Raw genomic sequence first — 14,126 nt, forward strand, 5'->3', positions numbered from 1 at the left:
CCATCATTTATATTACACCTTCTGGAATATGAAAGGCAGAAATTGCGGGCGGCACTGAAAACATTAGGCTACTGTGTTCCAAAAGAAAAATTTATTTTAAAAACACTTGGGTGCAAGTGGACTGAGACCAGCAAAAGATGTCAGCCCCTAGCTGTGGGGAGGGAGCATTACATATAGGGGCTAGGGGCAGATTAGCATATCTTGATTTATGGTCTTGGTAATAGACTTGATGAGAAGGAGGATGGGGGTTCAGCTGCAGGAACAACTCCTTTGCAAGTTCTGATATAGCACAGGCCTAATTAGCATGGCCCTATCTGGTGTCCTTGGTAAATCTTTTAAGACAGCCAGTGTCAGGTATCTCCCAGGAATAGCTGGGTCCTGGTGCCTCTAGGAATTATCTGAAATTTCTCACACAGACTGTTTTGTTGTTGTTTTTTAGGATACAGGGTAAAGATTTAGGATTCCTGGTTTAGCCCCCTTCAAGATTGGCTGTCTCCTTTCCTAACCTTAAAGTCCGGTTTCTCCCAAATGTTTGTTCCCTAGGACGCTTGCCAGATTTGCTGTGAAGACAAACACCTTGATGCATTTCAAAGGGGATGCCAGGAAGCTTTTAAGAAAGAACAACAAACAAATTAAGTACAACTTTACAGTGGGGGGATGAAAATGTTCTGTCGCCATCCCTTCTTCCTACTTTGGGTCTGCATTGTTCTGAGGATAGCAGCTGAGCAGCCACTTTATCTATGAGAATATAACTCAATCACAACCATCCTGAGGAAGATATTACTGAGCCTATTTTCTTTGAAATTGAAGCTCAGGGCTATTAGGTGGGCTTGCTCACAGAGCCAGGATTCAAACTCCATATTCATCAGACTAAAAGGCCATGCCTTTAATCTTAAAGATAGAAGAGAGGGGAAAACACCATGTGAAGATAAAGGTAGGAATTGGAGTGATGTGTCTACAAGCAAAGGAATGCCATGGATTGCCAGCAACCATTAGAAGCTGAGAGAGGCATAAACAGATTCTTATGAACTTCCAGAAGGAACCATAAACCCTGGCAACACCTGAACTTTGAAATTTTAGCCTCTAGAACTGTGAGAGAATAAATTTCTGTTGTTTTAAGTCACCTAGTTTGTGATGCTTTGTTATGGCATCTTTAGAAAACTAATACACCTAATACACCATAGTCAGAAGCCAGAAAAGATGAGAATGGTGATTACTACAAATTCTGTCCCTATCATGCCATTTAGTCCCCTCACATACTGATTGATGCCCATGGCTCACTGAATGCCCTCAGGTAGAGTGCTCTGGGACACTTGCATACTCCTATTCTGCCACTTGTATGCCTACCAGGAATCAGTTGTGTTTGTTCCCAGTTGTTCTTGTTATTATAATTTTGTACTTTGATTAAATATTATACATACGGGTTAAAAAAAATAGAGGATAATTTTATTGAGGGTTGTATGTTAATCCATCTTAGAGTAAAAAAAAAATAGGAGAACTCGTAAAGAATGTCCATTATTTTCTAAGTACTGGTGCATACTAACTTTTTGTAATTCTAACCTGATATAAAAACAAGCTAAACAAATCATGACAATTATATCCTACGCGCGCAGGATGCTCACTGTATGCCAATATTGTACCCAGACGTTTGTTTATATTAACTTGATGAGGCTCACACAGCCTAGAAGTGGTAAAACCAAGTTTTAAACTCGTGTCCTTTTAACTACTAACCGATACTGCCTCTCCCCTTGGAGTATGTCACTTGCACTAGCTGAATACTTTCTTTAATCCAAGAAAGTGTTGAAAAGCAGCAATTACAAAGGAGCAGGGATGTAGGGTAGACCCTGGGCCATATGAGGCCCCGCCCAGACCAAACTCGCCCTCTGAGTCTTATTTCCTCCATGCCTTATGATCATTATCTGCAACTGTCTTTGGACTGATTGCTTCAATTTTAAAAAAGTCATTTTGTTTTCTTAAAAAAACAATTTATTCATTTTAGAGAGGAAAGTGAAAGAGAAAGGGTAAGGAGCAGAAAGCATCGCCAACGCCCCTAGGTGCCTTCACCAGGCATGCTCTCTGGGTTTCGAACCCGCCATCTCAACGTACCAGGTCGGCGATTTATCCACTGTGCGCCATAGGTCAGGCCTATTTTATTTTCATTACTTATTTCTCTCTCTTTTGGAATGCTCTTTTGAGTACCAGGCCCTGGTTTCCCAGGCCCACGTGTATCCTGTTTCTACACCAGAGGGGCGGGGCAAAACGGGAAGAGCATGCGCGGTAGCATTCCTTTAGCGCGAGATCGCGTTTGTCCTTCCCAGCTTGCCGTTGTCGCGGCCATGGCGGCCGCCTCTCTCTCGGTGTGGCTGGCCTTGCAGCCGGGGGCCCGGACCCTGCGTACCTTCTCCACTGCGGTGTCTCCGACCATTCTATCCCGGAAACCAAATCCACGTGAGTGTCTGCTGCTGTCGGGCTTTGGGGGAGGTGAGAGAGCGGAATATCGGGCCTATGTTGGCCGCCCGCGGTGCGTCCTCTACTGACCTCTCCCAGGCTGGCCCGCCAGGTAGAAAAACAGTGCACGTGGGTTTTCCTCGGCGCGCGTTTGGTCCCATTCGCAGCCGCAGATTTCTGCTTCTGGGGTCTCTGGTCGCTCCTAGATCGCCCGCTCCATCCCCTGTAACCGGCGCTCTTTGAGGCCCGGTCCCACGGACACAAGGTCTCCCTCTGGTTACTGGTGCTTGGTGTTGTTTCTCGGGCAGCGTTGCGCCACAGATTGTCCCGAACGGTGAGAGAAACAGCAGACTGCAGCTCTGAATTGCAGGCCTAGCCATGTCACTCAATGGGACGACCTTCATTCAAACAGACACGGAGATGACCTTCAGTCAGAGATGATAGGCATGCCTGGTACCGTTATTGCCCTGGAGGAGTCTAGTGAAAAAGACACTTGTTACCGCAGACTATGCAGTGTGAGGTGCTGTAGAAGAAGCGGGAATAGGGTAACACGGGAGCTTTGGGAAGGAGCCCGGAAGAGTCCAGAATAATTCTCTCGAGGAGGAGGCATGTGCAGTTATTCAGTAAGGGCTGCCCTGCTGCCTTCTTTAAGGTCTCTAAACTAAATACTGCTAACAGCCCAATCTAGGCCACCATCTTTCACTTCCATAACAATTCCCTTACCGATCCCTATTTCCGCTTTTGCCTCCTTAAACGTTAATTCTCCCAAATGCCAGAGTGAAGTGTTCAAAAAGCAAATCCTATCTTGCCACGCCCTTGTTTAAAATCTACAAGTGGTTTCTCGTTGCTTTTAAGATAAGTGGTAAATTATATTAGTGGCTCTTCATAGTCTTAAATTTCTCATTCATTCATTCTACAAATACTTAAATCCAGCTGTGTGCTAGGCAGTGTGCTAGATAAAAGGATAGAGCAAAGGGCCCTCACTTCCTGAAGGGTACATACTTTGGGGTAAGTCAGACTAGACAGAGATAAACAATGTCGGTGCAATGTAAGATAGTGATTAGTTAGAAAAATAAACAGGATGTTGAGAATGATGGGTTGGAGGAGTCATGGCTGTAGGGTAATATAAGATAGGTAGTCTATCTGGGAAGACCTCCCTGGGGAAGTTACTTTTGTTTTGTTTTTGTTTTTTTTTTTTGAGTGAGAGGAAGAGAGGTAGTGAGACAGACTCCTGCATGCACCCCAACCAGGATCCACCCTGCAACCTCGGTCTGGGGCCATGCTGGAATCACCAAGCTATTTTAGCTGCTGAGGCTGACTGCACTCTAACCAGCCCAGCTATCCTCAGCTGGGGGGCAGATGCAGGAACCAATCCAGTCTCTGGCTGTGGCAGGGGAAGAGGGAGAGGGAGTTGGAGAGAAGTAGATGGTCGCTTCTTGATAAAACCCAGGAGGTCCATATGGGGCCCACATTCTACCCACTAAGCCAGTGGCCAGAGCCCTGGAAATGACATTTAAACAGAGCCCAGAAAATATGGTGAGCTTGGGGGTAGAGGGGCAGAGCATTTTTAGCATAGGGAATTGCAAGTGCCAAGGCCCAGAAGTGAGAATAAGCTTGTGGGTGCGATCAAGGAGCAGAAAGCTTCTCTGTTCTACTCTGAAGGTTCAGCCATGTTGAATTGGTTTACTTTGATTTTCTATCTTCTCTTATAGAACACTTTTCTTACTTGCCAGTTCCCAGGGCTAAGTCCTGCTTATCCTTAACATTTTAGCTTCAAGTCAACTTCTTCAAGGAGGTTTTCCCCAACTACTTGATTAGGTTTGGTCTCTTGCTATATGTTTCCATTAATATTTATCATTGTTTATTAAAATTATTTTTTAAATAGTTGTCTTATTTGACAGACTCACCAGTCACTGGGAATAAGGACTGTGTTCCTCTTGTTCTGGGACACAGTATCACTCCACAACTTTTGAAAGAATAAATGAAATACTATTGAAGGATGAGTAAGAAATTGTCAGATAAAGAAATGAGCTGAGGAGGGAGAAGGGGACAGAAGTCAAGCAGATGGAAGTATATTCCAGGCAAAGAGAACATAAAGTTCAGAAAGACAGTCCTGGTACTGGAAGTTCAGTGTTGCTGTGGGGCCTTGTGAAGGTCAGAGTCTGAACCAGGGGTCAGGAACCTTTTTGGCTGAGAGAGCCATGAACGCCACATATTTTAAAATGTAATTCCGTGAGAGCCATACAACGACCCGTGTACGTTATGCATTATCCAATAAAAAGTTGGTGTTGTCCTAGAGGACAGCTGTGATTGGCTCCAGCCACCTGCAACCATGAACATGAGTGGTAGGAAATAAATGGATTGTAATACACGAGAATGTTTTATATTTATAATTTATTATTTTTTTCATTAAAGATTTGTCTGTGAGCCAGATGCAGCCATCAAAAGAGCCACATCTGGCTTGCGAGCCATAGGTTCCTGACCCCTGGTCTGAACAGTCTTGTATGCTATGACAACTCTTGGTCTTTAGCTGTAAGTGAGCTCTAAATAAGGATAATGATGGTACTTACAGTTCTTGTAAAGACTAATATTAAAAGAGATCATGAAAAATATTTAGCAGTGTCAAGCATGTGAAAGTGCTCAATGAATATAGCTATATTTAAATATAGCAAAACCAAGAGGTATAATACTTTAAAATATATATATACTGTATATAAGTAAGCCACCCTCTTCTACAGTTATGTGATTTGTTAGGAATGGCTGTGATTTTTGTTATTCTTGTCATTGTAGCATTGGCAGTTTTAATATACAACAGAGAAGGAAAAACTAAGCATTTTCTTTTTTTTTTGTAAGAGAACAGACTATTTCCAAATACGAGCAAGTATACTTAAAATGAGAACATGTCAAACCATTTATCTTTAAAAGACTTATTTCTACTAGATATTTTAGTTTATTTAACTAAGAACCTTAAAATTTATTGAAAATATTTCTTTGGATGATCATTTTATATTTTAATAACTGGAGTTTTCTTAACTACTTCTGACTTTTCATTTTCATTAAGATGATTTTAGTCCCTGAGACTACAACAAAATAGATTCTTTTCTTGTTGTTACTGAGTACCTTAAATTGTGTTCAAATTATGGAATCATGATCAGTGTTGAACAATTGTATGTTAGGAAATTGTCTATAGTTATTGTGTTGTCTTTTAGGTGCAACAGAAAGAAAAACCAAATCTGAAAGGCCACCGAGAAGAAAGGTAAACAATTAGCATACTCTACTATGTACTGTCTTAGTTGTTCCTGAAGTTCTAAAGTGAGGCAGATGTTCAGGATGAGGTGGGAGGGTACAGCCGAGGAAGGGATCCTAAGGGAGGTATTTACTTGGTGACTGCCACAGTCTTGACTCTAATCTTGGATTGGTATTTGTCAGTACCCCAAGAATAGATCATCTTTAAGAGGTGGACTTACATATTCCCAGGAAACAGGTACATAAACCAGAATATAGAATTACTATTTTTTTAAAGATTTTATTTATTGATTTTTAGAGAGAAGAGAGAGACAGAGAAGGGGGGGGGTGTAAAGCATCAACTTGTAGTTGCTTCTTGTATGTGCCTTGAGCAGGCAAGGCCAGGGTTTTGAACCGATGACCTCAGCGTTCCAGGTCAATGCTTTATCCACTCCAGCACCACAGGTCAGGCTAGAATTATTTCTGAAGATGCTTTTAACAGTCATGAAGCCTGGTATGTATATAATATTAATACAACTATGTAGTTTTTTCTCACCCTGTGGGCATCTGTATGCAGGCGTCCATATTATAAGGTCACTTGACATGGAGTCAGAACAAAGACATATATGCTGGAAATTAAATAGCCTCAAATTATAATTGTCTAGAGTAGTTATTTTCGTAGAAATATTATCTGCTCCCAGGACTTACTAGAATAGCTTTCATATTGCTTAGATGGATGGTGCTGAATTTTGTCTCTTTAAACCATGCTTTTGTGTGCTGGCCATCCCCTTCTATTGAATATGTTAAAAAATATATATTTCGTGTATGTGTTTGTGGTTTTTTTTTAGAGAGTGTTATTGTGATTGATTTAACTATCATATAGCTATTCCCTGGGCCTAGGAGATATATATAGTTTCTTATTATGTATTTATTCAATTAGTTTAATCCTTATTTATTTCCAATTTTATATTCTTTACTTTCATATTTCTTATTTTTTTATTTTCAGGTAAACTTTATTTATTGATTTTAGAAGGGAAAAAGAGAGAGAGATAGAGAGAGACAGACAGAAAGATCAATGTGTTCCTATATGTGCCCTGACCGGGGATTGAACTGGCAACCTCTGAGTATCTGATGATGGCTCTAACCAACCAATCTATCCGGCCAGGGAAAATTATTTTTGAAAAGTTGTTACTCATCCTTTCATAAACAAAATGTAAAAAGTTGGCTAAAAAGTTTAAGTAAATAAGGTAGAGACATTTTTAGTGAAGAAAATGTGTTATTAAAGGGGGATCCTTGCCCCATCGGGTTTGAGAAAACTGCAGAAATAATTAGGTAGATTTGATGTTTTTTTGTTTGAATAGTAGCAGCTTTGTGGGAGGTTAGATTTTGTGTAGGTTGCAATTCTGCTAGTGTTTCTCTTAGTTGCATGTTTTCTTTTGCTTTAAAATATAAAATTATGTTCATATTTAAAATATTAAACTGTTTTATGTTTCTTAGGCACTACCTCCTAGGACAGAGAAAATGGCTGTTGACCAGGACTGGCCTAGTGTTTACCCTGTTGCAGCACCATTTAAACCCTCTGTAGTACCTCTTCCTGTTCGAATGGGTTATCCAGTGAAAAGGGGGGTGCCGATGGCAAAGGAGGGAAATCTAGAACTTTTAAAGGTAAGATAAGTTGCTAGTTGATTGGCTAAGCCTTACATCTTTTCCTTTTTTTTTTTTTTTTTTTTTAATTAAGTGAGAGGAGGGGAGGCAGGCAGACTAGCACATGCATCCCGACTAATATCCACCTGGCAAGCCCTCTACAGGGAGATGTTCTGCCCATAAGGGGTGTTGCTTTGTTATTCAGCAACCGAGTTTTTCTTAGCGCCTGAGATGGAGGCCATGGAGACATCCTCAGTGCCCGGGGCCAGCTCATTCCAATCAAGCCATGGCTGCAAGAGAAGGAGAGAGAGAGAGAAGAAGAGAGAGGTGAGAGGGGGAGGGATGGATAAGCAGATCGTCACTACTCCTGTGTGCCTTAACTGGGAATCAAATCCAGGACATTCACAATCTGCACTCAGCAACCTAGTTCTTCTTAGCACCTAAGGTGGAGGCCATGGAGCCAAACTCAGTGCCCAGGGCCACCTCACTCCAATCAAGCCATGGCTGCAAGAGGAGGAGAGAGAGAGAGAGAGAAAAAGAGAGAGGTGAGAGGGGGAGGGATGGATAAGCAGACCGTCACTTCTGCTGTATGCCTTGACTGGGAATCAAATCCAGGACATTCACAATCTGCGGCGACACTCTACCACTGAACCAACTGGCCAGGGCCTAAGCCTTACGTCTAAAATGATGCTCTTCCTCCCAGGCCCTTTATCCCCACCCCCCTTATATGTTAAGATTCAGTGTATAGCAGCTTATTGTGTTTTAATTTGAACTTTTCCCCAGGTAATAATGGATGTTATATTTTGATAATCCATGGTAAAGAAGACTCAAAGAATCCTAGGCATTTAAGAAACTAATTAATTGGTCCTATGGTTTCTGTTTTGACTTTTTTTTTCTTATTGTATCTTTTCTGTATTATCTCTTTCAAGTGGAACTAAGAAAAATAAAATCTAGTTTGAGGCCCTGGCCGGTTGGCTCAGCGGTAGAGCGTCAACCTGGCGTGCGGGGGACCCAGGTTCGATTCCCGGCCAGGGCACATAGGAGAAGCACCCATTTGCTTCTCCACCCCCACCCCCTCCTTCCTCTCTGTCTCTCTCTTCCCCTCTCGCAGCCAAGGCTCCATTGGAGCAAGGATGGCCCGGGCACTGGGGATGGCTCCTTGGCCTCTGCCCCAGGCGCTAGAGTGGCTCTGGTCGTGGCAGAGCGACGCCCCGGATGGGCAGAGCATCGCCCCCTGGTGGGCAGAGCGTCGCCCCTGGTGGGCGTGCCGGGTGGATCCCGGTCGGGCGTATGCGGGAGTCTGTCTGACTGTCTCTATCCGTTTCCAGCTTCAGAAAAATACAAAAAAAAAAAAAATCTAGTTTGATATTGAGAACTGAGGGAATGAATGAAGGTTCTACTTCTAAAAGATAGATTTTTGAATTTTCTGTCCAGAAAGGTAGAATATTATTTAATATTATTGTTACTGTCCTTAAGTTTTATTGCTTGAAGCAAAATAGGTCATACTAAAAATTTCAGTTGATAGCACCGATAGTGATTTATGAACTGTAGGTTTTTAAAGATAATGTAAATTTGCTTAGCCTGAGAATGCATACTTTAAATGGCTTCCTTTTACATATAATGCAGTTATCATCAACAAACATTTCCACTGAATCAGAGTCTTCTTGAAATATTGAATACAAAGGAAAATTTGATAAAAGGTGATGGCAAAAAAAAATGAGATGGTATTATGGAGAAGGGGTTATCTGCTGCTGGAGGAAGGGTTAAATGAAATTTAGAAATAGGAATGTTTCAAGAGACATAAGAAAACAAACACTGAGGAAATTAACTTTTTCTTCAAGTGAAAGAGGTGAAATGAACTTAGTTTAAAAGGAAGGTCTTTTGAAAATATCACTAGGTGAGAGAGTAGCAATATGTCTGTAAAATTGCCAATGGCTGTGAATGGTATCTTAATAAACCTAGAAATCCAAACTTTATTTTTTTTAATTTTAATTTATTGTGTTTACCTAGATTCAAGTGTCCCATTTAATATATCTCCGTCTCCCCCAACCCAGAAATTCAAACTTTTTTTTTTTTTTTTTTTTACAGTGACAAAGAGCGAGTCAGAGAGAGGGATAGATAGGGACAGACAGACAGGAACGGAGAGAGATGAGAAGCATCAATCATTAGTTTTTCATTGCGACACCTTAGTTGTTCATTGATTGCTTTCTCATATGTGCCTTGACCACAGGCCTTCAGCTGACCGAGTAACCCCTTGCTCGAGCCAGCGATCTTGGGTCCAAGCTGGTGAGCTTTTGCTCAAACCAGATGAGCCCGCGCTCAAGCTGGCAACCTCGAGGTCTCGAACCTGGGTCCTCCGCATCCCAGTCCGATGCTCTATCTACTGCGTCACCACCTGGTCAGGCCCAGAAATTGAATCTTTTTAAAAAATGTTTTTTTATTGATTTTAGAGATAGAAAGATGGGGACAAGGGGAAGAGCAGGAAACATCAACCCATAGTTGCTTCTCGTATGTGCCTTGACCAGGCAAGCCCGGGGTTTCAAACTGGCAACTTCAGCATCCCAGGTGGACGCTTTAGCCACTATGCCACTGCAGGTCAGGTTAGACATCCAGACATTTAATGCAGGCTATCTGTTTTAAGAATCACCTATATGCTCAGTCCAGTGAAGTGGTTTATTCCTAGTGAGTGCCATCAGATAAGTTTATTAACTGAGTTGATATATACACAGTGCATAGAACAGTGCCTATACAGATGTTATGCAAGCATTAGCTATTATTTTTTCCTTTTGTGATTTTAAGATTATATTTTATGTTTTAATAGTAAAACTAGGTCCTGGCCCGTTGGCTCAGTGGTAGAGTGTTGGCCCAGTATGTGGAAGTCCTGGATTTGATTCCTGGCCAGGGCACACAGAAGTGCCCATCTGCTTCTCCACCCCTCCCCCTGTCCTTTCTCTCTGTCTCTCTCCTCCCCTCCCGCAGCCAAGGCTCCATGGGAGCAAAAGTTAGCCCGGGTGCTGAGGATGGCTCCATGGCCTCTGCCTCAGGTGCTAGGATGGCTGTGGTTGCAGCGGAGCATTGCCCCCTGGTGGGCATGCTGGGTGGATCCCTGTTGGGTGCATGCAGGAGTCTGTCTGCCTGCCCCCCTTTCTTACTTTGGAAAAATACAAATAAATAAATAAATAAATAAAGCCACCTTATTCATGATCTCAATTTTCATTGCCTATTTTCTCTTGATTAAATGTTTTCTGATCAACACTTAAGATTCTAAGCATAATGTTTGGAGTAATTTTGTGCTTGTTCATATTTTTCTTTCTTTTTTTTTTTTTTTTTTTTTTTTTTTTTCATTTTTTCTGAAGCTGGAAATGGGGAGAGACAGTCAGACAGACTCCCGCATGCGCCCGACCGGGATCCACCCGGCACGCCCACCAGGGGCGACGCTCTGCCCACCAGGGGGCGATAATCTGCCCATCCTGGGCGTCGCCATGTTGCGACCAGAGCCACTCTAGCGCCTGGGGCAGAGGCCACAGAGCCATCCCCAGCGCCCGGGCCATCTTTGCTCCAATGGAGCCTTGGCTGCGGGAGGGGAAGAGAGAGACAGAGAGGAAAGCGCGGCGGAGGGGTGGAGAAGCAAATGGGCGCTTCTCCTGTGTGCCCTGGCCGGGAATCGAACCCGGGTCCTCCGCACGCTAGGCCGACGCTCTACCGCTGAGCCAACCGGCCAGGGCCATATTTTTCTTTCCAAATGAGTCTGTTTACTTAAATTTTCTCAAGTTGATTAACATTAACCTAGAAATACCTAGGAAATGTAATTATTTATTTGAGGAAATTAAATCTCTGACCTCTTCTAAACTTCCCGTTGACCCTATGACTCATGAGGTAGCCTCTTAATATAGTATTATATATATTCCCAACTTTATTAAATTGTTTAGTTAAGATGTGCAAGCTTTCTAGGGGAATTAGGATGATTAAACAATGATCTGCATCCTTAAGTACTTTCAGCTCTGTAAGGGAGATATACACCCCTGTAGATTCATGACAGGAAGAGTACTATAAAGATTACGTTTCTTTTTCCCAGTGTTGTCATTTTAAGATTCTAGGTACTAAATCTATATTTCAAGTAATTTATTTCTTGAATTCATAACACCTATAACATAGAATTGATATAAAAAACTACATTTTATTTATTATAATTCTTACTGGCCTATGATTTAGTTGTGTGAGTACAGTGTGTTTTTTATGTTTTTAAGACAGTTGGCTAATTTACCCTTTAAATTTTTCTACTTTAGATCCCCAACTTTTTGCATTTGACTCCTGTAGCAATTAAAAAGCATTGTGAAGCTCTTAAAGGTATGTGCTTGTTTTGTTATGTAATTGACTTTGAACATAAAATTAAGACTAATTTCTAATGATAAAGGGGTTGATTTATCAAGAGGATATAATGTTTGTAAATATTTACGTACCTGATATAGAAGCAGCTAATTGTATTAAACAATATTAACAGAACTGAAGGGAGAAATAGCAATACAGTAATAGTAGGGGACTTCACAACCCCACATTCAATAATGGATAGATCATCCAGACAGAAAAAATAAGAATACTTAGGAATTAAATTATACATTAGGCCAGACGGACTTGGTTTTTGTGACATACTCCATTCAAGAGCGGCAGAATACACATTCTCAAACACACATGAGAAACTCTCTAGGATAGATTATATTAGGCCACAAAACCAGTCTTAATAATTTAAGAAGACTCACCAAGAAGAAATCATATCACACAACTTCTCTTTGACCATAGTGGTATGAAACTAGAAATCATTTACAAGAAGAAAACTGGAAAATTCACAAATACATGGAGATTGAATAACATACCCTGAACAGTGGGTCAAAGAAGAAATCAAAAGAGAAATAAAAAATATCTTCAGACAAATGAAAATGAAAATACTCCATACCAAGACATGAGATTTATCAAAAGCTATCCTGAGGGAACTTTATAGTATTAAATTCCTACATTAAGAAACAAGAAAGATCTAAAATAATCTAACTTTATACCTTAAGGAACTAGAAAAAGAAAAACAAAGCCCAAAGTTAATAAAAGGAAGTGATTAAGAAGATCAAAAGATAAAATATGGAAACCTTTAGCTAGACTCACCAAGAACAAAAGAGGACTCAAAATTATAAATGAAAGTGGACACATTTTAACTGATAACTCAGTTAAAGGATCATAAAAGACCACTTTGAATAATTATACACCAACAAATTGGAAAACGTAGAGGAAAGGTATAAATTCCTAGAATCCTACAACCTACCATGAGTGAATCAGAATAAAATAGAAAATCTGAACAGACTGATTACTTTTAAGAAGATGGAATCAGAAATCAAAATCCTCTCAATGAAGAAAAATCCAGAATCAGACGGTTTCACTGGTGAATTCTACTCAACATTTAAGAACTAATACCAATTCTACTCAAACTCTTCCAAAAAATAGAAGAGATGAAAACACTTTCACATCCATTTTACAAGGCCAACATTACTCAAAGCCAGATAAGGACACTCCAAGGAAAGAAATTTATAAGCCAGTGTGTCTAATGAATGTAGATGTAAAAGTCCTCAACAAAGTATTAGCACATTGAATTCAACGTGTACTAAAAAGGATCATATATCATGATTAAGTGGGATTTATTCCAGGGATGGGAGGATGGTGTAACATCTGCAAATAATTGTGATATACCACATTAATGAAATAAAGGATAAAAAGTATCTAAAAATTTCACTACCCTGACCAGGTGATGAAGCAGTGGATAGAGTGTCAGACTGGGACATAGAGGACCCAGGTTTGAAACCCTGAGGTTGCCAGCTTGAGCACTGGCTCATCTGGTTTGAGCAAGGCTCACCAGCTTGAGCCCAAGGTCACTGGCTCAAGCAAGGGGTCACTCACTCTGCTGTAGCCCTCTGGTCAAGGCACATATGAGAAAGCAATCAGTGAACAACTAAGGTGCCACAATGAAGAACTGATACTTCTCATCTCCCTTCCTGTCTGTCTGTCCCTTTCTCTGTCTCTCTCTGTTTCTGTCACAAAAAATTTTTTTTCACTAGATGCAGAAAAGGCATTTGACTAAATTTAACATCCTTTGATGGGAAAAATTCAAAAACTAAATAGAGGAAATATACCTCAACATAATAGAGATCCTATATGACAAGACCACAGCTAATATACTTCTCACAAAAATTAGGGGATATTTTAAAATGAATATGAAGCAATAAAATATCCCCTAATTTTTGAGAGCAGTATATATATTTTCTAATGTTTATTTTCTTTTCTTTTAGCGAAGGAAAGGGAAAGACAGAGAGAGGGGGAGAAGACAGAGACAAACAGGAATGTAGATGAAAAGCATCAGCTCATAGTTGTGGCACCTTAGTTGTTCATTGATTGCTTTCTCATATGTACCTTGACCAAGGAGCTCCAGCTGAGCCAGTGACCCCTTGCTCAAGGCAGTGACCTTTGGGCTCATGCCAGTGACCATGAGGTCATGTCTTTGATCCCATGCTCAAGCTGGTGACCCCACGTTTAAGCTGGGGAGCCTGCATTCAAGTCATTGAGCTCACACTCAAGCCGGCAACCTCAGAGTTTTGAACCTGGGTCCTCAGTGTCCCGTATTGGTGCTTTATTCACTGTACCACTGCCTGGTCAGGCAATATTTATTTTATTGATTTTAGAGAGGAAGAGAGAGAGAGAGAGAGAGAGAGAGAGAGAGAGAGAGAGAGGGACATTGATCTGTTCCTGTATGTGCCCTAACTGGGGACTGACCT

The 14,126-nt window shown here is 41.1% G+C and overlaps 1 protein-coding gene across 1 annotated transcript in view; it reads left to right on the plus strand.

Annotated features, from left to right (window-relative positions):
- Positions 1-2,306: 2,306 nt before the first annotated feature.
- MRPS35 (mitochondrial ribosomal protein S35) overlaps positions 2,307-14,126 on the plus strand; it is a 52,322-nt gene continuing 40,502 nt past the window's right edge. Inside the window, exons 1-4 of the mRNA XM_066258021.1 lie at positions 2,307-2,448; positions 5,658-5,704; positions 7,171-7,338; positions 11,604-11,664. Of these exons, the coding sequence (XP_066114118.1) occupies positions 2,337-2,448; positions 5,658-5,704; positions 7,171-7,338; positions 11,604-11,664 (388 nt within the window). The 5' untranslated portion in view covers positions 2,307-2,336. The remainder of the gene's footprint in view (positions 2,449-5,657; positions 5,705-7,170; positions 7,339-11,603; positions 11,665-14,126) is intronic.

This window comes from Saccopteryx bilineata, chromosome 2 (genome assembly GCF_036850765.1).
Source record: "Saccopteryx bilineata isolate mSacBil1 chromosome 2, mSacBil1_pri_phased_curated, whole genome shotgun sequence".
In the NCBI taxonomy this organism is placed as follows: domain Eukaryota; kingdom Metazoa; phylum Chordata; class Mammalia; order Chiroptera; family Emballonuridae; genus Saccopteryx; species Saccopteryx bilineata.